General features: G+C 44.9%; 1 protein-coding gene across 1 annotated transcript; it reads left to right on the top strand.

Moving 5' to 3' along the window:
- The first annotated feature begins 686 nt into the window (after positions 1-686).
- On the top strand, positions 687-1,756 carry LOC147975385 (uncharacterized). Its single transcript, XM_087520393.1, has 2 exons — positions 687-1,033; positions 1,453-1,756. Exons 1-2 carry the CDS (start codon positions 687-689, stop codon positions 1,754-1,756), a joined length of 651 nt encoding a protein of 216 aa, XP_087376519.1.
- The last annotated feature ends 23,216 nt before the right edge of the window (positions 1,757-24,972 follow it).

Here is a 24,972-nt window from a genome sequence, read left to right as displayed (position 1 = left end):
TATGACATCAGTACTAAAAAAGCAGGAACAGTCAGGCCACTCACACCACTGTGACACCAAATTTCAAAACTGTACTTTGTATGAAATTACAATTCAGTTCACACAACACTAAACCATAAGTGCACTAAGATGAGAATACAAAAATTATAAAGGCATAACTTAGGTAGGGACAGATGAAAAATGAAATAAGTCCCACTTTTGAGCAACAACTCCCAGGGCACTGAAAAATGTTTTGAGATCAACTAGTGTATAAGACTTCAGTGGAAAAACAATATTGAACATCGACACGGAAAAACATCACAAAGCATACGCCACTTAAATAGTGCAAAATGCCATCATCACCCCCCTGAGACGTGCAAGTGGGATAAGCAGCTGGTCAGTACAGCTTGACAAGACTACTCAATGCGACAGTAAAAATCTATGGCTTGGACGGTTAGTTATTCCAGGCCACCACCCGCACCACCCACTAGGTGGTTGCTACAAGGGACTAAAACGGGGACCCCCACGACCACTACAACCACGTCCCCTATGAACCGCCTCCCACACATCCCCGTCGACGCGCTGCAAAATACTCCATTGTCTTCCATATCTGCCACATTCACACAACCACCATTGTCGCTTCCATCTCCACCATAGAAAACATAGACACTTCTCTCTCCCAAGACCACATTCGTCGGAGGAGGGCGATGGCGGGGGAACCGTCCGCCAAGCGTCATCATGGTGAGACGTCCGACAAGAGCTACAACCTCGACGACGTTCACGTCCACAGCGAGAAGCGCGCATACACTAGAACCCTCATAGGGGTTGAGCTCCGTGACGAGGAGATGCTGGAGATCGTCTGCACCAGCGAACCAAACAAGGCTGGCGAGATGATGAGTAGGCTCAGGATGAAGGGTGGTGGCTTGTATCCGAGCTTCATTGGAGTTGATGTGGAGTACACCAGCGATGATGAACATCCCCAGATGGCAGCAGTCCTGCGGTTGTGCGTCGAGGAACTCTGCTTGGTGTACCACATCGCAGCGGCCACAAAATGGTAACCCAAAACTAATGTTCATTCATCTGTTTTACTAGTACTACTCCCTAAAAATTCCATGAAACTTGTTTCCCAACTAGATGAACTACTTTAGTTTGTGAAGTGGATGCACGAGTACATGTTTCTCAAGTTACATGCATTTCTGAAATTGTGAAGTGGATTGTTTCACCAGATTATTCATGTGAAACTGATGCACTAGATTAGCATCTGAAATTTTTTTCACCAAATTAATTTCTGAACTTGATGCACTAGTATAGTTTATAGAATTGATGTATGAAAAGTTGTTTGGTGAAGTGGTATAGGTCCATATCTTGATGCACATGTTTCTCAAATTAATTTATGAACTTGATATAGAATTGATGCAGGCCCAGTCTTCAAAAAAGAACAGTAATCTTCAATATGTGTCTCCCCCCTTGCAGGCCCAAGCGCCTCAAAAAGTTCTTGCAGGAGGAGAAATTGTACACATTTGTCGGTTTCAGCATTGGAGGTGACAAGCGGATGCTGAACAAGTCTGGTTTGGAGATCAACTCCAACAACTTCATCAACATGCAGCGCAAGTGGAAAGTTCCAACCAACAACAAATTTTATGACTCCTTGGCCGATGTTGCAGGCAGCGTCATCCACCCATTCTACAAAGGCATGAAGAAGAAGATCGACACGGAGGAAGACCACAAACTATGGGGGATCAGCCCGCTGCCAGACAAGCTCATCGATTACGCATGAGAAGATGCGTACGCCACGTACAAGTCATGGAAGATAATCGACAACATCGTGATAGGTTGGGATATTTGAAAAGAGCGGGAGTATGACCCCTACTACCACTACAACTTCGCGGGATGAAGAGGAATGAAAGTCTGCCTTCGTGTTGCTCGCGCTTCTGCTTGTCCTTAATCTTGTTGTTTCAAATTTGTAGTTTGCTTTCGTTAGGTTGAACCAACTACCTTATGTTGTGTGTGTCAGTATTTAAACAAGTTTGCCTATGTCTATCAAGTCCATCATTTGCTTATGTCGTTCGACAAGTTTGCTAGCTTCCTATTTTGTTTATCCATCATTTGAAGCTGAAGTAGGTTGTGAATGAAACTTGATGGCTGCTATACATCACTAGTCATGGAGCAACAAATCACACATGGATATTTTCACAAAAAAACAGTTGCAGACTAAGTAAGGACAACAACAAGTAGAAGCGTTGGCACTAAGTACAGCTTAGTCATGTACAGTAGTACTATCACACTAAAAATTAGTTTTTAGTTTCAGAAGAACACTAAAAAGACTAAGTTTCAACCGAGGACAACGTTCAGTACTAACAGCATCATGCTAATAGTAGTTAGAAAATTACTAAGTACTGCAACAGGAAAAGCAAAGAACCATCAGTACGTATTTCCTAGTCACTAGCATGCTAGGATTGAAAGTACTGGTACACTTGAACACACAGTACATTCATTTACAAAAATAAAAAGGAACGAGAAGCTTCAGTTCGCATTCCCTAAAGCAATGACAAATTGTTGGGGATATTACTACCAGTATGACCCGCCCAGGAGGGGCCGGGTCAGCCCTAATGGAGAGTTACATAAGAAGCCCAATAAACATTCAAGATGATAGTCTACTAAACGTATAGAAGGCCCAAAGGCCTGGGGCCGGCTTAAGGCCTGATATTGTAAACCGCCATATGTAAGGAAAGACTTGTAAAGAAAGGCATGTAAAGGAAGTCACCGAGCCGGACACGATTATGAGCCGGCCGGGAATCTGTAGGCCACCAGGCGTCAACCCGTGTATATAAGGGGACGACCCGATGGCGGTTTAGGGCAAGAAACAACCAAGTCGATAACCAAGCCAGTGAGTTGAGCCTCTTGGAGATCGAAACTTCAGCAATACCAATCCCAACTAAACGTAGGCTTTTACCTTCATCGTAAGGGGCCGAACTAGTATAAAAACTCTCTCATGTGTCCTTTGTCCCGATTAACCCCTTTAAGCTTCCTAGTGCAATGGCCCTACGACTAAGTCCTTGCTCTAGGACATCTGTCGTGTCAACTTCACGACAGTTGGCGCCCACCGCGGGGCCAGCGCATGGTGGATTTGAGTTCTTGAAGGGCAACTTCGAAGGGCTCAAGGGATACGCTGTGGGCCGGATGACCAAGAGTCATCGCGGCAAACTCTACATCGACGACGAAGGCTGGGGCCCCGAGGCCGGCTCGATCGAGTATGGGTACCGGGTCCCCTTCGATGGAATTCACGTCTTCATCGGCCGGATCGGCGAGTCAGGCCCTGAGCCGGACGTCCACACCAAGCTCATCGAAACGGCTCAGCGCGCCGGGTCCGCCCGTGTTCAATCTGTCATGAAACATGCCTTCATAGGCTGCATCCATGGCTGTGAATTCTCCAAAGGATCGATGGAAGGCGGGGAGACGGCCATCTGATCTGATACTGCATCATCAACAGGTGAGACGGACTTGTTGTACCAGCCGCAAGACGGCATGCTCGGGGGCTATTCCCATGGCAGCAGTATTTCGGACCCCCTTGAGCCACCGAATTGGGCAGGAGTCTTCATGGCGGGGACGCAGCCCGGGCAGAACTCCACCGCAGCCGCAACAACAGCTATCGAGTCGGCAGCAGTCGGGTCAGGAGACCCCGCGCGCCCCCCGCTCAGGTTCTAATGGACCTCATGGATAGGTTGACGACTCTGTTAACCGCTGTGGTAGAACCGGCGGATAAAGCCCAGCACGACACAGAAGTGGCACACGTGCGGGAGGAGATGGTGCACGCTAAGGAAAATCTAGCCTCGGAGGAAACCCAGATGGCAGCTGAACGAGCAGCTCTGGATGCTCGTGCTCAGCAGCTTCAAGCAGAAACTTTCCGGCTCTCTATGGATCTTAATGCATCAAACGAGGTCATGAGGAGGAGGCATCAGAAGAGTCAGTCGCGTCTGCCTCTAATGCTGCATTCGAGGAACCTATTCCATACACCCGGGGCTGGGGGGAGCAACCCACCGGAGGCAAACCGGGTCACGACACCCGGTGCACCAGTTCAGCCACGCGCCATGGAGCCACCTCGCATGAATACAACTCCTCCTCATTATGTATCAACACCTCCGGGTCACTTCTCCAACCCTATGGAAAATCTCATTGCATCTTCGGCTCGTTTGGCAGCTCTCCCAATGGAAGGCGACTCACCAGTAGCAATTGAAACCCGGAGGGTAAGAGAACTACTTTAGACAGCCTTGGCCCAGCAGGATGCATACTCCTACAGTCGAGACAGGATTCATTCAACTCCTCGCCCAAGCCGGAGCCTGAGTTACAGTAGGCACATGGAGTTCGCAGAGATTTCAAGTAATGCCCAACGCCACAACCGGCCATATAGGCATGAGCTGGTGCGGGCTGGAGCCCTTAACTTGGCGGATCAGGACAGGATTCGTCAAGAGGCGGAACGGGCAGCTCAGATAGCGGCAGAGCAGGCAGCTCACCAAACCTTTCCGGCATATCCAGCAACCTCGGTTGAGGCAGGAGTGGCCACAAGAACCGGAGGCGTGCCTTGCCTGGTCCCAGCCATATGCAATGAGCGGTTTCCCAAGGATTTCAAGGGGCCTCGTAAAGTGCCTAATTACATAGTTGACCTACAGCCGGGGGCTTGGATTGAGAGTTATGAGATGGCTATGGAGTTGTTGGAGGTTAGCGATGCTGCAATGGCCAAGTATTTTACCATGGGGTTGGATGGAACGGCTCGGACCTGGTTGAAGGGATTGCCACCCAATTCTATCGGCTCATGGGTAGAGTTGAAAGCACGGTTCATCCAGAACCTTAAGGAAACGTGTAAGCAGCCAATGTCGATTGTGGACCTGACCAATTGCAAGCAAGAGGATGGTGAATCTACAACCCATTGGGTGCGCCGGGTCAAGAAGATAATACATTCATCTGGTAAGATGGATGCCGGCTCAGAAGTTTTGATGTTGGAGAAAAATTGCCGTCTTGAACCTCTGAACCAGAAGTTGGGGCGGCTTAAACGTGACTGTAATGACATGGGAACGTATGCCGATTCTGATACCAACAAGGACCCAGTGTCTGACGAAGAAAAGGCAACGAAGGGAAAGAAGAATGGCAATGGCAAGGGTCACCAGCATAACCCGGCGAATCAGGGAGGTAATAAATGTAGGGCTGATGAGTTTGTTGCTAACACTAATGCACAGGGTGGTAATCAGCGGCGCAAGGGCAGACAGCCCCCTCGATCGGGCGGGTCAGGCCCTACTCTAGAGCAACTGTTGAATGAATCTTGTCCGAAACACGGCACCCGTGAGAAGCCTGCCACCCACCTATGGAAGGACTGCACGATCATGAAGGTGTTTAAAAATTCAAACGCATTTGATGGGGGGCACGGCCCAGGTGGCGGCTCAGGTGGAGGCGGCTTTCAGGGCCTGGGCGCCGGTTAAAGCGGAGGAGGTTTTCACGGTCAGGGTTATCCTGGTCACCAAGGAGGATATAATCAGCAACACGGCCATGGGAATCAGTAGCAGCAGCAATCCGGCTATTAGAGAAACCCGAAGCAGTTGAGTAGCGGACAGTATCTTGTCTTTACTACCAGTTTATGTAAGAGGGACCAGAAACTCCACAAGAGGGCCGTCAATGCCGTTGAACCGGCAATTCCACGTTATCTACGTTGGTCGGAGCAGCCTATTGTGTGGAGCAGAGAGGATCACCCGCCCCAGGTTGATAATCCGGGTCACTTGGCTTTGGTAGTGGCACCTCAGGTTGGTGGGTACATGTTTACTAAGGTGCTCATGGATGGAAGCAGCAGCATCAACATCCTCTACTATGAGACGTTCCGCCGGATGGGATTGACGGATAAAAATCTTAAACAATCCAACATTGTTTTTCACGGCGTGGTACCTGGTAAATCGGCATACCCAGTTGGTAAGATTGAGCTGGAAATAGCCTTTGGGGATGAGTATGACTCCAGGGCAGAAAAATTAACATTTGAAGTGGTTAAGATCAAAAGCCCATATCATGCTCTTTTTGGGCGGCCGGCTTATGCCAAGTTCATGGCTCGGCCGTGTTACGTATATTTGCAGCTCAAGATACCGGGTCATAAGGGCACCATTACAGTACATGGGAGCCGGAAGATAGCCTTGGAATGTGAAGAAGGTGATGCTGCCTATGCTGAATCTGTTTGTGCAACAAAGGAGTTAAAATTCTACAAGGATCATGTTGATCTGGTGGACATGATGTCATTAAAGAAACCAACAACATAGCATGAGCCGGAGTTGAAATTCAAATCAGCTGATGACACTAAGATGGTTGACTTTGCACCTGGCGACTCATCCAAATAGTTCATCATTAGCGCAAACTTGGATCCAAAATAGGAAAGGGCGCTCATCGAGTTCATCCGTGAGAACCGGGACATCTTTGCATGGAAACCTTCAGACATGCCTGGTGTCCCGAGGGAACTCGCTGAGCACACTCTTAATATCGATCCAAAGTTCAAGCCTGTCAGACAGTTTCTCCAACGGTTCAATGAAGAAAGGCGCAAGGCCATTGGAGAAGAGGTGGCTCGGCTCTTGGCAGCCGGGTTCATTGTGGAGGTCTTTCACCCTGAGTGGTTAGCTAACCCGGTTCTGGTACTCAAAAAGAATAGCACCTGGCGTATGTGTGTGGATTACACAAATTTGAACAAGGCTTGTCCGGCTGATCCTTTTTCTCTCCCCCGTATTGATCAGATCAATGATGCTACGGCGGGTTGTGCACGGTTGAGTTTCTTAGATGCTTATTCCGGTTATCATCAGATTAAGATGGCAGTCAAGGATCAAGAGAAGACAGCTTTTATAACTCCTTTTGGACCTTTCTGCTATGTATCTATGCCTTTTGGGCTTAAGAGTGCCCAGGCGACTTACCAGCGGTGTGTGCAGAATTGTCTTCACGATCAAATTGGGCGCAATGTTCATGCTTATGTGGATGATATAGTGGTGAAATCCAGGGAAGAGCAAACCTTGGTCACAGACCTGAAAGAGACTTTTGATAATCTTCGGGTTTACAAAATGATGCTTAATCTGGCCAAGTGTGTTTTTGGAGTGCTAGCCGGCAAGCTCTTGGGTTTTTTGGTCTCTAACCGAGGCATTGAACCTAACCCGTAGAAAATCAAGGCAATTACATCCCTAGCCAAACCAACCTGCGTCAATGAAGTTCAGCGACTAGCGGGTCATGTGGCTGCTTTGAGCCGGTTCATAAGCCGGTTAGGGGAAAAGGCTATGCCTCTGTATCAGTTGATGAAGAAAACGGATGTTTTTGTTTGGAGCGATGCTGCGAACGCTGCTTTTGAGGATCTGAAGGCACAACTGGCTGAGCTGCCGATCCTGGCTGCTCCAATTGAGAAAGAGCCACTATTGTTATACGTGGCTGCCAACTCATGGGCTATTAGTGTGGCTATTGTGGTAGAGTGCAAGGAGGCTGGCAAAGAGCATCCAGTTCAGCGGCCGGTTTATTATGTCAGTGAAGTGCTAATTGAGTCTAAGCAACAATATCCACATTGGCAGAAGCTTGTTTATGGGGTGTTCATGGCGAGCCAGAAGCTTAAGCATTACTTTCAGGGACATCCAATCACTGTGGTTAGCTCTGCTCCTTTGGGAGACATTATTCAAAACAGAGAAGCCACGGGGCGGGTCGCCATGTGGGAAATTGAGCTTGGGTCTCATGGGTTGAAGTATGTTCCACGTACTGCAATTAAGTCTCAAGCCCTGGTTGACTTCATCAATGACTGGACAGAGATGTAGATGCCAGAAGAGAAGCCGGACAACACATATTGGACTATTCATTTTGATGGATCCAGGCAATTGGAAGGCTCGGGGGCTGGAGTCGTGTTAACTTCCCCACGAGGTGATAAATTTTGTTATGTGTTACGGTTGATGTTTCCATGCACTAACAACGCAGCAGACTATGAAGCCTTGTTCCATGGTCTTCGAGTGGCAAAGGAGATGAGCTTGAGCCGGGTCAAATGTCTTGGTGACTCAGATCTAGTGGCTCAACAGGTATCTGGCAAGTGGGATTCCGAAGACCTTCTCATGGCGGCTTATCGCCGAGAGGTCGATGTTGTTGCAGGATATTTTAAAGGTTATCAGGTGGAACACATTGACCATCGAAAGAACGAAGCAGCTGAGGCTTTAAGCCGGCTGGGGTCTCAGCGTAAGCCGGTGCCACCCAACACATTTTTGGATGTTTTTCATAACCCCTCTATGAAGTTGCCCACAGAAGAAGATTTAGCTGTTCCTGACCCGGAGGCGCAGTTGGTAGCGGCTCTTCATGTCATGCCAGATTGGACGGTGCCTATCTTGGCTTACATGACCCGGGGAGAGTTGCCAGCAGATGAGACCCTGGCTCGGAAGATAACCCGATGATCTAAGTCCATGACGATTTTGGATGGAGAGTTATTTCATCGCAGTGTTTCTGGAGCGTCTCAACGGTGTGTTTCCCCTGAAGAAGGTCAAGAAATCCTTCGTGAGATCCATGAAGGCAATTGCGGTCATCACGTCGGGTCAAAATCTTTAGTGGCCAAGGCGTTTTGTCACGGTTTTTACTGGTTGACGGCTCACGCTGATGCAGAAGATCTGGTCAGTAGATGTGATGGATGTCAAAAATTTGCACGGCAAGCGCATGTGCCGGCTCAAGAGCTCTGGATGATTCCAATCACTTGGCCGTTTGCGGTCTGGGGGCTTGACATGGTGGGACCTTTCAAAAGGTCCAAGGATAAAAAGACACATCTCTTGGTGGCAGTTGATAAGTTCACCAAGTGGGTTGAGGCGGAGCCTGTGACTAAGTGTGATGCAGCCACGGCGGTTCAGTTCATGAAAAAAGTAATCTTCCGTTTCGGTTTTCCACACAGTATTATCACAGACAATGGCACTAATCTGTCCCAAGGAGCTATGGAAGAGTTTTGTCAACGAGAGCACATCCGGCTTGATGTTTCTTCTGTAGCTCATCCTCAATCCAATGGTCAAGCTGAGAGAGCCAATCAGGAAATTCTGAAAGGGCTAAAACCCCGGCTTATGTTTCCTTTACAGCGAACGCCGGGTTGTTGGGTAGAGGAGTTACCCTCAGTGTTATGGGGCATCAATACTACGCCCAACAGGTCTACGGGTGACACACCCTTCTTCATGGTTTATGGAGCAGTGTTTCCTAGTGACATCCGTCATGACTCGCCCCATGTGGCGGCTTATGATGAAGCTAACAATGAAAAAGCCAGACAGGATGCGCTTGACATGTTGGGTGAAGAAAGAGACTTAGCAGCGGCACGGTCAACAATTTATCCACAGGACCTGCGTCCTTATCACAGCCGCCGGGTTAAGTCCAGGACTTTTCAGGAAGGTGACTTGGTGCTCCGGCTCATCTAGGATCTTTCAGATGCACACGAGTTAGCCCCACCTTTGGAAGGACCCTTTGTGGTCCGTAAAAATTTAAACAATGGGTCATACTACCTCATTGACGTTCGATAGCATGCAGACTCACGTAAGTCGGAAGAGGAGACCCGCCGGCCATGGAACATTCCTCAACTTTGGCCGTATTACACCTGAGCCACCAAATCTCAACATGTACATACGTTCACGTTGTATATACTATGATATGCAATAAAGTAAGACCATCGGTCTCTTTTCTTTTCACAGATTATACATCTTTATCATTTCTTACTTACAAATGACTATTAAGGAGATGATCATATTTGAATCAAGTTTAACCTTTTTGGTCCACCTTATGATCGTATCCGAATCTAGCTGCAAATCTCAAGGTCACTTGGGGGCTTCCTGTTCAAACATGGGTCGTATTCGAACCAAAGAGAACATAGCTGTCGTAACCCTCTTGATCAGCTCAAGGCCAAACTCACTTGGGGGCTTCTTGATCGTATCCGAATCATAGCTTAACCCCTTTTGAGTCCGACTTGGATCGTATTTGAATCAGGGTCGTTAAAAACCTCTCAAGGTCATTTGGGGGCTTCCTGTTCAAACATAGGTCGTATTCGAACCAAAGAGAACATAGATGTCGGTACCCTCTTGATTGGCGCAACGCCAAAGCCACTGGGGGCTATATGGTCGTATTCGAACCTTAGCTTAACCCCTTTGGTCCGGTTTACTGATCATATTCGAATCAGAAACCCCCAACCTTTTGAATACAAAGTTAAAATTATGTTTATTATTTGTTGCTTGCCCTTTAGCTTTTGTTGTTTCAATATTACAAATAAGATAGCCTGGTTTTCTTCACCGGCTCAATTATTGGATAACATAGCCGCCCGGGTTTATTCAAGCCGGTGGTTCAAGGATCCAAAGTTCATCACCCGGATTATTTAAACCGGCTATCTAAGGATCAACAAGGACAAGGTATGGTTCTTACTTATACGCGCTTACCTACTGCGTTAACTCAAGAGTTAGTATTAAACCCTATCCTTTATTCATATTTGTCTCTGTTTTTTATTTAGATAAATATATGGGCTGTAAATTAGGTGTTTAAGCCCGTTTGGTTCTAAACCGCCTTGCAAGTCTTTTCCTTGTATTCACAGGAACAGAGTTCAAACATTGCAGAGACAAACATTAAACAATGCATACATTGACATCTCAAACACAGATTCACATATAAGTTTTTTATGCACGATGGTACAAGCAAACAGGCGGTGTTTTAACAGCTAAGCTATTACAAGGCTTTGTAAGCCCATGAAGATGATCATTGTCCCTCCCTCGCCGGTTCACCATCTTGAGTCTGCTAGAAGTTGGGTTTTGACCAATCAAAGCCATTCATGGCGACAAATTCGGCTTCGTCGACAATCAGGCCGACCGGGTCAACCTCCGGGGCAAATGTATCTTCTCTCATTGGTGGGATCAAGTCTGTTACTTTATATGAGGGAGGGGCCATCTTCTTATTCTCACTATCAAAACCCGGCTGGTACTTGTCCATATTGGTGTCATCTCCAAGACTAGTTGCATGAGGCCGGACATCGCGGGCACAGACTATGAAGTCATCCTGATCAAAAGGAGACCCGTCCTCCTTCATGGTAGGATAGCCCCTTGCTACATCCGTCGGGCCTAGGTCTAGCACCCAAGCCTTAGAGCGGCTTAGGGCAGTCAAAGCTCCGGCTCGCGCACTGGAGAGTTTTACTTCTTGGAACCTGGCAGGAAGGATGGACAGCTTGTTCAGGACATCGCTGAGCCGGTTGGGTCGTTGATTAGCAGGAGATATGGCAGCTAGAGCCCGTTGTGCGCCGATATATAATTGTTCAACCAAAGTGTATACTGCCTTCAACTTAATCAACGGGTCTTGGCTCAGATTCTTACTTCGCGGACCTGCATATATTTTTAACAGTCAGTTGGCGGATTATACTCCGTTTTGGCAAAAAATATAGGAAAAACAAGGCAGCTTACCAAAGATAGCAGCGACCATCTGAGACACCCGGCCCTTTAATTCGTTTAGCTCTGTTGAAATTTCTTTCAGAGCTGTTTCGGCTGTCTCAGCTCGCCGGGTCAGAAGTATTTTCTCATTTTCCCAAGTCTTCTCCTTGGCAGCAAAGCTGGTCTTCAAATTTTCCGTTGCAGAAAGGCTTATTTGCGGTTTGGAGGTAGAAGATTTGATTTCTGACTCCTGACTCGCTAGCCGGGTCTTTGCGTCAGTCAATTGAGAGTACAATTCAGACAAGGCATTCTGTGAAATGTTCAGATAAGTCAAGACTTGGATTCAAATTCCAGTATCCAAATTCAAGATTCAAAGTCCCATGTACTTTATGGATAAACCACTTGACACTTGGGGGCTAATGTATGCCAAATCAAATTTTTACGACTCTGCAAACATATTTAAAGTCCCAAGTCCCTTACAAAGTAACAACACTTGGCACTTGGGGGCTAATGTACGCAGTTCAGCAAGTTTATCAAGGTTAAACCAAAGTGTTAAGCACTTTGAAGACGGTTTTAAATTCTAAAGTACCGATTCATTAATGATCAAAATAAACCGTTCCTTGGGGACTATGGGTGAAGTTTTGTTCTATCAATATCAGGCAAAGATTCAGAGGTAAAAGTCTTGGCATATATTTTAAGTCTACAGGTTATTCCGTTTCTCTCATAATCTGAAGACTTGGGGGCTGAAGGAATATTTGTAAACCGGAACAATGTACCTCATACTTCAACTGAAGCTGCTTGACCATCTCGATCTCAGACTCACGACTGGAGTGTACATGACTGAGATAGCCGGATAAGATATAAGTGGCATTGAGACGGTCATAGTTGGCAACATCAAAGCGAAACTTCTGCCTCTCCAATGCTTCTTGCTTAGCTGTGCACCGAGCCAACACCGTTGGGTTCCCCGGCTCAACAAAGCGGCTCCCAGTAATTTGAACATCTTGAGCACGTGGAGACGGCGGGTCGGTTGAGCTTGACGGTCCAACTGTAGAAGGATTCATAGTGGCTTTGTCAAGGGACGGCTCCAGAGGATTTGCTTCATTGGAAATCGACGAGTCTTCTGGGGCGTCAGTTAATGGAGAAGGCGGCCTAGCCGGGTCAGATGCTAGCACTGGCGGGTCTTCCGCCGGTTTTGCTGCCTTTGACTTCTTGGATTTAGCCTGGCAGCTAAGGAAAAAATATTGCAGGATTGTCAGCATCAAGATACAATTGAGCAACCCGGAAGAAAAAGAGGATTTCTGATTACCCAGGAGTAGTCTTGAAAGCCAGAAATTGTGTTTGTGATGAGTCGCCTGAGGACCGAGACACCTCCTGAAAAGGTAAAAGAAAAGAGTTAAAAGAAATACAAGTAGCAGGATTCAATAAAACGAGTTAAGGACAGTAATAAGCAAACCTCGTTCAGGCGTTTCCGAGGGGTCTGTTGAAGGACGACAGCCGGTTCATCTTCAATCCAACTTCATGGCGGCTTTCATGTTGCTGCTTTTTCAAATGAAAGTTGGGATCCAAGTGAGCTAAGGGGTTAGAAAACCTTACTTTACGGGTCACTCGTCGAACTTTGTGTCTTGGTAAGGGCTCTGAGTCGGAGGAAATGATAGTTACCTCTGCTTCCCTGGACTGACTGGCCCCAGTCTAATCCTGGTAAGGATCAGTGTCAATAAAATTGTTAAAAAATTGGCCAAGGGAATCAAGGGCTACCTCCAAGTCAGACGTGTCATCAAGTTTCATTAAATCTTCAATAATGGTTTTCTTTTTCTTCTTCAATCTCCGGGTCAATTTCTTGGCGTTCATGGCGGCGAGTTTCCACTAGTAGAAAAAGGGTCAAACGTGAAGCACATTAGTGTCGGTTTGTAAAAAAACCGGCACTAATGTGATCAATAGTGCCAGTCCGAATGGCTATGCATTAGTGCCGGTTCGGAATGAACCTTTAGTACTGGTTCGTGCCACGAACCGGTACTAAAGGGGTGGTGGCAGGCTGGCGTCAGGCCAGGGCCCCACGAGCCCCTTTAGTGACGGTTTGTGACACAAACTGGTACTAAAGGTCTAACCTATAGTACCGGTTTGTGTCACCAACCGGCACTATAGAGTCTTAACCTATAGTATCGGTTTGTGACACAAACCGGCACTATAGGGCAATTTTCAAACTCTACCCCCCCTGGTGTGTCACCATTTCAGTTCTGAAAAAATCAAAAGAAAATGATAAAAAATTCAAAAAATAAAATCCTTCGAGAGGTAGTTATAGTACTACATCTACTAGTTAGGAAAATTTGAAAACTTAAATTTGGACATGTTTTGCAAAAAGTGTAGGGAAAATGTAAAACGGCTATAACTTTTTCATACGATGTCAGAAAAAACGTATAATATATCAAAAAATCCAGCACGAAAATCCGCATCCGATGGAGACCGCCTACGGCCTGTTTGCAATTTTTTAGAATCCTCAAATTCCAAAAGGAAAAAAAGATATGGTCAAATTTATGTTTTTTTAATTTTTTTGTTAAATCTGGTCAAAATACTTATTCAAGATGTATTAATGTTACTACATAATTATTCAAGAATATTAGTGTTACTAAATAATTATTTCAATTTTTTGAATTTTGGTCAAATCTGGTCAAACTATGGTCAAACTTTGGTCAAACTATGGTCAAACTATGGTCAAACTTATTCAAGAAATATTAGTGTTAATAAATAATTACTGTTTTTTAGAATAATAGTTTCAAACTCAAACAGTGAAATGTGTGACTTCATGCTCAAGCTAAACTCCTGAGGGTTAATAGGATTGACATCTTACTATTGTCAGGAAAACAACAAGTGCAGACTTGGAAACGAAGGAGAATAGAACCCGCCAGTTAAGCGTCCTCAGGCTGGAGTAGTGAGAGGGATGGGTGACCGGTCGGGAAGTTAGATGATTTGGAATGAGTGATCCACACTTGAGCAATTAAGAGAGGTGATTAGAGACTAAATCACCAAATAATTCAGAAAAAATAAAAATCGAAAAAAAAATAATCAAAATTTTTTTCCAAAATTTTCAAAAAAAATCAAAAAAAACCTTTAGTACCGGTTGGTAACACCAACCGGTACTAAAGGTCCCCCATACCAGGGCGCGAGCTCACGCCACGTGGTGGCACATTAGCGCCGGTTCATGCCGAACCGGTACTAAAGGGGGGGGGGCTTTAGTGCCCACCAATTTGTGCCGGTTATGGAACCGGCACTAAAGGCCCTTACGAACCAGTTTTAAAGCTCCATTTTCTACTAGTGTTCGCCTTCTTGGCAGCTTCGTGATCACATTTCACTTTCCAAAAGTCAGAGTTGGCCTACAAAGACAAGAGGAAGGATCAGTGATAAACAATACGGCTAGACAAAATACAAAGGAAAAAAGATCAGAATATCCTTACTTCTGGTACCAGGTTAAATTTACAAAAGGGATTTAACCCAACAACACTGCAATCTTCATACTTCGCATTCACCAGAACGTTTGACATTGCGACAATGTCCTCCTCGGTTAGTTGAACCGGGGTATGACGGCGAGAGTCGTCCGGGTCTCCACCATATTCATACATCAATTTTGAACGACGGCTTAATGGAATAATCCGCCATGAGATCCAGCGGCGGGTTAGATCGACTCCGGTTAAACCGTTCCCCAACAAACCATTAATTCTTCTGATAGATGGAAGCAGTTTCTTGCGTTCAGCAACGGTAAGTTTATCTGGCAGGGAAAACTTGGAGTCAAGACGATCGGGGCGGTAACCCGGCAGTGGCTTCTCGTTGGCGGGTGAGATGTCCTGATAGTAAAAACAAGTTTGGTTCCAGTCCTTTGGGTGACTTGGTAAAACTATGAGAGGGAATACAGCACCCTACCGACGCTGAATTGAGATGCCTCCAAGCTCTAAGGTAAGCCCATTGGTGCACTCATTCTGCCAGTTCGGATAAAAGTACTCTCTAAATAGTTCCACAGTCGGCTCTTGCTGAAGATATACCTCACAGAGCACTTGGAAGTTACAAATATTGGATATGGAATTGGGCCCAATATCCTGAGGATGGAGTTTGAAAAAGTGAAGAACTTCTCTGAAAAACTTTGAACCGGGCGGTGAGATGCCCCGGTTCATGTGGTCAGTAAAGACGATCACTTCGCCGTCTTTTGGATTGGGTCGTTCTTCTTGCGGGTCAGGAGCACGATAAGACATGATGCTTCTTGAGAGGAGAAACCCAATGAGGAAGAACTCTTTTAAACGCTCCTCGGTTATGGCTGAGGGGACCCAATTGTAGATGGTGGGTGTCTTTGACGGCATGACGTGCAATGGACTGAAAAAGGAACAAACAACATGCCGGTTCAATTTACGGCAAAATTAACAGTTGAAGGTTGAAGTTGTAAAACAAGTAGCGGCGGCTTAAACTAAGCGCTAATGACATATAAGGAAAAGAAAGCCGGAGTGGTAAGCCGCCATGACTGCAAACTTTCTCAGAAAGCAGATTTAGCTAAGTGTTGGCATAAACAAGTTTCACCAAGCTATCATTATTATTTTTGATCAAATGGCTGTCCCAAAAAGAAAAAATTCTAGACCTAAAATTCCAGTACAGATGAGTTTATCAGCTAACAAAGCATCTATACAGGAAAAAGTGATCTACTGCTATCAAAAATGAATGCAAAACAGCTACCGCAGCAGTTCTACACAATCTGACAATCAGGAAAGGGCATTGGAGGTGAAATCTATCAAGAGTCTGTAACGGGCGGCGACAAACACCGATGAACTCGAGAAGCCGTAATGCAGATCTAAGGCAGAGAAGGAAAGGGACTTCCAGATGCAGGGCTACTATGGAGGTTCGCTGCGTTTCTCTGGTCAAATTAGGTCGATGCAGCGGCCTTAGGTGAAGAAGACGAGGTGATTTGCGGCGGCGGCTGCGGCAGAGCTCGAGCGGCAGCGAAACAGTGAGAGGAGGAAGACGACCGAAGGGGGAGAATGAAAAAGACCTAGGTCGTGCCTATATATAAGGGAGTACACGAACAGGCCGGCGCGAAAATCAAGAAGACCAGAATAATGATTATCCAACTAAATGGACCCCTCGATTCTCGGAAGGCATTAAAAAATAAAAGATCCGTTGGAAGATGACGTCATGAAAGTTTTTTGTGTGTTCAGAAGATGACGTCACGGAGGGTTACAAAAGTTTTCAGACAGATGATGGATTCCATCTAATTATTGAAGATTGACAAAGAACAAAGTTCAAAGTCAACCTGGGGCCTAATGTTGGGGATATTACTACCAGTATGACCAGCCCAGGAGGGGTCGGGTCAGCCCTAATGGCGGGTAACATAAGAAGCCCAATAAACATTCAAGATGATAGTCTACTAAACATATAGAAGTCCCAAAGGCCTGGGGCCGGCTTAAGGTCTGATATTGTAAACGGCCGTATGTAAGGAAAGACTTGTAAAGAAAGGCATATAAAGGAAGTCACCGAGTGGGACACGATTATGAGCCGGTCGGGACTCTGTAGGCCACCAGGAGTCAACCCATGTATATAAGGGGACGACCCGATGGCGGTTTAGGGCAAGAAACAACCAAGTCGATAACCAAGCCGGCGAGTTGAGCCTCTTGGAGATCGAAACTTCAGCAATACCATTCCCAACTAGACGTAGGCTTTTACCTTCATCGTAAGGGGACGAACTAGTATGAAAACTCTCTCGCGTGTCCTTTGTCCCGATTAACCCCTTTAAGCTTCCTAGTGCGATGGCCCTATGACTAAGTCCTTGCTCTAGGACATCTGTCGTGTCTACTCCACGACAGTGATAGTACAACTGAAATCTCAGTACAACTTAGTCTATACGACAAGTACTATGATGATACCAAACATTGCCTTGAGAAGAACCACAGCCTGGAAAAAAGAAGGCCAAAACTAAATCAAAAAGATATCAGTTCGACCAAGGAGAAAAATCACAGGAAAGACAACAGAAGCATCATCCCACATTAACAAGTGAGGCACTAGTTTCAAGCCACACAAAAAAATGATCGAAGTACTAGTACAATTGAAATCTCAGTACAACTTAGTTTATTCGGTAAGTGCTATGATGATACCAATTAACGCCTTGAGAAAGAAGGCCAAGACTCAACCAAATAAATTACAGTTCAACCAAGGAAAAAAATTAACTAAAACCAAACAACAGAAGCATCAGCCCACATTGACTAGTGAAGTAATTATGAACTTAATACGGCTATCTGTTAAATCTAGCTAATTTAAACCAGTGCTTTGACTTTTACTATGAAGTTCAACTACTAAAATTCAAGAAGTTCAAACAAAAATTTGCCTCTAAAATTTTGCCAAATTTCTTATTCTTAAATAAAATTTGGCTAGAGATCACGTAGCAACATGATCGTAAATAATTTCAATCCCAAAAAAAACTTCAGTTCTAATACATTATATGAAATCAGTTCTAAATAACAAGGAAGCGTCACTCCACTCATGCTAGATCCACAAGTGCTATCGTGACACCAAATTTTAAATGCCTTACGCTGAATGAGATTACAATTCAGTACTAACAGAACTATACCATAAGTACAAGAAAAGAGGGTACAGAAACTATAAAGGTCCAACCTAGGTTGGGACATATGAAAATAAAATAAATCTCACTTTTTCAGCAACAACTCGTAATGAACTTGGAAAAGCGTGTTTTCAGTTCAACTAGTTTATAAGACTTCAGTACAAAAAATAGCACTTAAGCAAAACGTATTCCCAATGAAACATACACAAGTGAAACAGCTATTCAACCACACTATCATCATGGAAAAAAAGTTTGTTAAACATTGTGCCACACTTAAACACAACACAAAATATACCAGTTATTACATAGTACTTGACAAGACATCCAAACACTACAAACAAAGCCTACAATGCTTTCAAGAGATATATCACACAACTATCCATTTCGCTACGCAAATGATGACCATTTCTTCTATGCACCAGGAGCCAAAGCCTGAACCTCCTTGGGAAGCTCCGTCACCAAAAGCTGGTTATTCTAGTTGAACACAAGTCTATACAGAGCCTCACCATTCCAATCAACAATACGAGGCTGCAAGACAATAAAAAAATTATCAAAAATCGTGACACATAAAAACAAGAATACACAATCAGCCAAACACAGAAAAGTGAAAAGCTCAACTAGAACCCACATCTTTATTTCGAATGTTCTCAACGATCTTTTCACCATCATATGACCCCACATACTTCAGAGTATAATGGCCATATTCATTCGCCCCTTGAAGTGGAACCTTGAGAAACGTAAGTTTCTTTGCAAAAAAGCTCCCATTTGGGCTACTTGCTCGCATTGTACTGAGCATCACCATACACAACCTTCATTACGTGGACCAATCTAGAGATCTGTAAAAAAGAAAAGAAACCACACATTTTCATGTCTCGGAAAAGCAGAAACAAAGATGCAGAAAAATTAATCCAGTATAGATAATAAATGTCACTCTCAATCTTCTTGCAGTCTTTATGACAGGGTGTTCTTTGAAGGACGATGGTTCTTTGGATAAGGTAAAGAGTCAAGGATGTCAATGCTACTTCGGTACCGATTCATGACATATAAGGAAAAGTTGTTCACTTTCTTATCCTTTGCTAAAATCATAGGTTTGAATAGAGGCGTCATGATCTAAAAACAAATGACCAAAAAAGAGATATTAAATATTCAAAATAAAAATCAGCATGACAACTAACAAATAAAACAAAAAATCAGCTAGTAGATCTCACAAGGTCGGCACTGAGCAAGTCTTCATTATATTTAACATAGCTCTTGAAATCTGTCACTGCACTCTCCAAATTAAACTCTTTATTGTCACCACCGTAAAACGTATAGTCAAGGACAACGTGCAAAAAGCCAAAAAGAAATAGACAGGGGATAAGGATCAACAAGCAAAGTATTATTAAAACTCATAAAACAATAGGCAGTCTTGTCTAATAGAATCAAACGATCTGATTGATTACCGTGATGAATTATGGACTCAGCAATACCCTTTTTCCAGACGCAAAATCAACATTTTTCTTGGGATCTTTCTTCCAATCATAAATGAGGAAGTCGATTACATCACCCTCCATCATTTGCCCAGGTGGAAAAACTTCCCAGATGTGTTTCCCAGTGAAGCTAGTTACGCTATCATCAGGCTGAGGTATCATTGAGAATGTATTCTTGCAGCACACACAAGAACAAAAATCAGGGGAAGCTAGATAAGGCATTCATAGCAGTTCAAGTTGTATAAAAAGGAATAGTTCAGGTCATATTTATCTAGCAGTTACAAACAACAGAAGAAAAGAAGAGAAAACGTAATGAGATATAGTCACTCGGCATACTTCTCAGATGCTTCATCACTAAGCAATAAATTATACAAGTTGTGAGCCTTGTCCGGATGAGGGAAATTATGAGGCTAAAGCTACTGCACAGGGGAGCAGAACTTTATAGGAGCTCTGGGCCCACGCTTCGTGCTTACAACATTGCCAGAATCCAAAGCAGGATCCTTCCTAGCAGCACCAGCTCTATGGGCCACTATTCCAACAAGGAGAGATACACCCATGGCAGCAGCACTCTTGGTGACTCTTCCCACGCTAGAAGTCTTTTCAAATGCATCATCATCACTGTCTATCAATTCCACAATGGGATTCTTGGGTGTAGAAGGGCTCTCTGCAAAATAAACTGTAGAGCCTTTTAGAGCTCCCAACCGCCCCTTCATAACACCAGATCTTGTCTTTTCGGGAGAACACCCTTGGCTAAAATCAATAGCTACGCGCTCAAGCTCTAAGAACTGGCTGCCAAAGATCATGTAGTCATGCTCACCAAGATCCAACCACTCAGCTGCAAAAATAAAAAGGAAGGAGTGCATCAAGGGTAAGTTCAAATACATAATTCATGATAGTACTACTCAAGAAGTACAAGCTGCAAAAAATTACAAAAGGTCATGCATACGTACAGGGTTCGATGCCAAACAAACCCTGGAAGTCAACATCAAACACATCGCTAGTTGCGCAGGTATAAATCAAACTCTTCCTACTGTCAAGAATGTCTTTGTGGTTGTAATCCAACATTTCAATCACACCATCCTCCCAGCAATGATAGGTCTTGCAGTTTTGTAGAATAAAGAAGCCACAATCATGCCTGTTAACAAAAGAAAATACAAAAGGGTACGTCACAAATTCGAAAAAACAGGAACACCATCCTCCCAACAACAAAAATAACTAACAAAAATCATTCAAAATGGATACTCACGTGTTTTTCTGCTGCAGCACCCGCACAAACTCGCAAGAGAAACCATCAATATGCGCCGGCGAGAACGGTTTGGCCCTGTCTATGCTGGACTCCCTCCAAAGCTTCTTTATGTTATCTGTCATAGTCCTTAAGAATCTAACTGCATCACTCCAGGTTTCATCATGGAGTGAATCAAGACACTCGAAGCGACGGAACCTCAAATTCAGAACAATCAAGCGCTAATGCCAAGATTCTTCACTAGGCTTCATGGTAGCTGCAAGTTACGGTGGATCAAAAGTAGGGAAAAGAAGCTGACAAAAAAATCATAGAGGAAAAAGGAATTTAACAAATCATAATGAAACAAAAAAATCAGCCTCCAAACAATAAAATAAAAGAGGGAAATTGAAATTCAGAAGTACAAACTAAAATCAGATAATCATAAGTTCTAATTGAGTAAGCAACCCACTACAAAAATAAATGCTACTTAGGTTTATATCCACCGCCCAAACTTGCAACAAACATATCTATTCAATTTTCTTTGCGACAATAAGTGCAGCTTTAAAAAAAGCACACATCATTCATAAGTACAGGGGTAAAATCAGGCTACTCAAGTTCATTCCCCCACCTCCCAAACTTGGAAGAAAACATGAGTGTAACAGCCTGGATTTTGGCCCTTTCCTTTTTTCTTTTTGATCTATTGGTTTTTGCTCTGTTTTTCTTTTTGGAGTGGTTCTATGGGCTTGTCACCAGGGAAATCATCTTCATTTCCTCTCCCAAGTGGCTCATCACCCTAAAAACCTTTCCAAGATCATGTCACTTCACTGCTTGACCAAACCCTAATTTCTTTTTCCTCAGGAATATTCCTTTTCCTATTAAAGGAATAACCCTATCTGCCCTAGGTTGTGAAGCAACCTATATTCCTGTCCATCCAAAAATCCACAAATAATTCTTATAAATTGTTTGGGTCATATATTCCTCAAATATGGCAAAATATTTCATTGGCCATATTTCTCATTAGGCTCAATAAATTCATTTCCTATTCTGTCCTAAATGGCACAATGTGAAGCAAGTGCTATTTATCTTTGCCCATTTGCACACAAACTTTTTGGGCATGATATATCGTCCAAATAATTGCACTGTGCCAAAATTTAACTTTATTTGCCTAGCCAAACTTCCTCAGTGATTTTTCAAAGTTCCTATCTAAGGGAAGCCTTTGTGAAGGAAGAGCTAGCTAGGTTTATTCAAATGAGTTCAAATTTTGCACACTCCTTGATGTGCTCATATTATCTCACTCCTAATAATTTCAGATCCATCCCATGATGTATGTGATCACAACATAAAATCTTTGATTTTGTCAATATTTTCAGGTTGTGAAGCAAGTATATTTTATATTGCTTCATTTTGCCTGGAAAATTACCAGAGCATTCTCCTACCCAAATAACTTCTCTCCACGAAATTTGACATCAATTCTTAAAGCCAATATTTCTCTAGAATTTTTGTATGTTTCTGGACAGAGGGAATAGCTGTGAAGGAAGTACTATTTTGGTAAAACCAATTTGTATGAAATTTTTACAGCACCTTTGTCTGGCCAAATCATTAAGCCTTACCGAACTTGAGCTCAAGTGGCATCACCATGTGAGTGCATCATCCAAATCTCCTTTTTGGACCAGTTTGTGTGGTTGTTAAGCAACTACATTAAATCTTGGCCTTAATCTTCTCAAAGTTACCAGGGTGAAAGTCCTTCTTTACCTAAACCTCGCAGACAACTCGTTTGCTTGCAAACTCCTTCCTGTTAATCAGCAGTGCTTCGGTCAAGTTTACTGCAGTAAACTTCAGGTGGTGACTACCATTTAACCATGTCACTTTTCACTGATCTACCACCGTATTTGATACCTCCACTGGGTGAACTACGCACTAGACAACACGTTCTAGCCACTCTTCCCACTACATGCCAGTGCACATGGTGACTGTGTTAATGGCAAGCCTGTGTGCATGCTCTGCTGGCGTTGGCCGCGCCCAGGATGGATTCTTGCTTAGGCCCCTCCTCTGCTCGGCGTCTTAGCAAGCACGGGCATGTCCCCTAGCTTCCTCTCGTCGTCGCCGTTCTCCTGGACCCCTCTCCCCCTCTGTCCGCTTCCTCACCGACGCAGGTCGCCACGCGTCCACGGGCGAACAGTGGCGGTTTGGCTCTATTCGTCGCCGTCGTCATCCTCCTCGTGCTCCCTTGGCCGCCTCTGCCCCGTGAGAGACTCCACTATGCCTCCCTTGTCGCCTGCCTCCGAGCTCATGCGCGTGGTCACGCGTCCGCGGCGCTGGCCACGCCTCCGCGGTGACGCCAGCTTGGCCTCCTCGCCCCTCGCCTATATAAGGCCACCCGAAGATCCCCCGAGCTCACCACCCTCCTCTACTCTCTTCTATAGACCTCCGCGACTACTCACCCGAGCTCGAGCAGCTCTCTGTTCCTCCCATGGCCGCCATGCAAGTCACCGGAACCTTCCTAAATTCGGTTAGTCCAGTCCCATTCTCTCCTCCTCTCCACCACCAAAGCCCCTCCCTACGTCCGGCGTACCTACCCAGCCCACCCCTCTTCGCCGGAGCATCTCTGGCCGCGAGCCACATCGCCGCCCGAGCCGCCGTCCGCCGCAGCCGCGGTCCCGCTCGAGTCCAACCTCCCCAAGATGGATGGATGCTCTGGACGGATGCGTCTCAGTCCCCTGAGCGTGCCGGTATGCTGCATGGCCTGGGAGACGGCCGGAGTTGCCGGAACGGTCGACGGCGCCAGCCCAATCCTCTGTTCTGCGCAGGAGAGTCGGGGTTTTAAGACGAAGACGACGCCTTCCCCCTCCCCCTGCCAGTGGGTCCCGCGCGTCAGCCTCATGCGTTGACAGGGACGACCTGCTAACGTGGTTAAGTGGAGACGTACTCCGCGGAGTACGCTTTCCCTTAACCGAAAGCGCATTCCGTTTCTTTTTCAAGCATAAGTACGTTTTCATCTCAGGAAAGCATATTTTCACAAAACCCGTTTCTGCCTTATCCACTCAGGGACTTGTTTGTTACGATATTTTTGCAGAAAAGTCCCTGGCCTTCATCACATCACAGCTTTTCACTCGTAACTCGGATTGAGGTGATTCCAAAGCCCACTTCTTCGTTTCGTCCAGCCCGTTCCGATGGAATCATTTTCACCATGTTTTGGCATTCAGAAAATGACCATTTTACCCCTGCCCTTATTTAGCCCCCTCTGAGAGAGTACATTTTCCGGCGATTCTTTCCGCGAGCTTCTCGCACTTTCCCTGGTGATTTCTTCCACCCCAGGAAAGCCACACCCTCAATTTGCATGATTGCAATGCAGTGACATGGTTTAAGTTAGTAGAACTTGTTTAAAATATTGCATTAGCTATGTATGATTTGTTCATGGCATTTCTCGGAGTATTGCTTTGATGTTGATGTTGCCATGATATTGCTTGAAGTTCTAGGACTTATATTTTGATGATTATGTGGATTACATGTTGCCTTTGGATTGTTAGTGGCTAGTATGATTATTTTCATGATGGTATCTGTTATTATCTTGGAGCGTTACTTTGGATATCACGTGCCTTTGGATTCTTAGTGGCTAGTATGATTATTGTCATGATGGTATCTGTTGTTATCTTGGAGCATTACTTTGGATATCATGTTGCCTTTGGATTATTAGTGGCTAGTGTTATTTTCATCATGATGTTAGATGATATTATGTTTTGGAATATGATGTTGGAAATGATGCTTGCATGTGGATCATAGTTGGATAGATAGTTCTTGATATTTGAGCAGTAGTCTTATCATTCTTGGATTCATCATGATAGTAATGTTAGACTGTCCTCGGAGTATTTTGATATGACGATATTAAGCTTTGGATTATTTGTTGGATATTGCTATAACTTGGATTATAGGTTGATAGATGATATCAGAGTATTAGTCATTATTATTATATTTTGGGGATAAATTCCGTCATTAAGTTGGTCAGGTGCAACCGAACCGGGCTTTTTCCAGTGCAACCACATTTGCCTTTATGGGAAGGCCCTAATGCAGTCTATTGTCGTGCCTCTCGCCGGTGCCTCTAACGAGGGAAGGTTATGGGCGTGGGGTACCCTGGCCCCGTAAGCAGACATAACCTTGTGTGCCCGTTGTTGTTGTTGTTATGGATCCGGTCCCTGTGAGGGACGTTTTGGCCACGACAGTGGTCGTTGTGTCTTTGGTAGACACGTGGCTAACCAGGAATAGCCCAGTGGGGAGTGAGTCGAAGTGGCCGGGAGAGTGTCATGGAAGTAGATCGGTTTT

This window comes from Triticum urartu, chromosome 4A, assembly GCF_056163025.1.
Source record: "Triticum urartu cultivar PI428250 chromosome 4A, HENAU_Tu73, whole genome shotgun sequence".
Lineage (NCBI taxonomy): Eukaryota > Viridiplantae > Streptophyta > Magnoliopsida > Poales > Poaceae > Triticum > Triticum urartu.
This window is presented reverse-complemented; position numbering and strand designations above follow the sequence as displayed.

Excerpts from the sequence above, each read along its gene's own strand:
- LOC147975385 (XM_087520393.1), top strand. The coding sequence starts at position 687 with ATGGCGGGGGAACCGTCCGCCAAGCGTCATCATGGTGAGACGTCCGAC. Across the intron at positions 1,034-1,452 it reads ATCGCAGCGGCCACAAAATG|GCCCAAGCGCCTCAAAAAGT; the intron begins GTAACCCAAAAC and ends CCCCCCTTGCAG.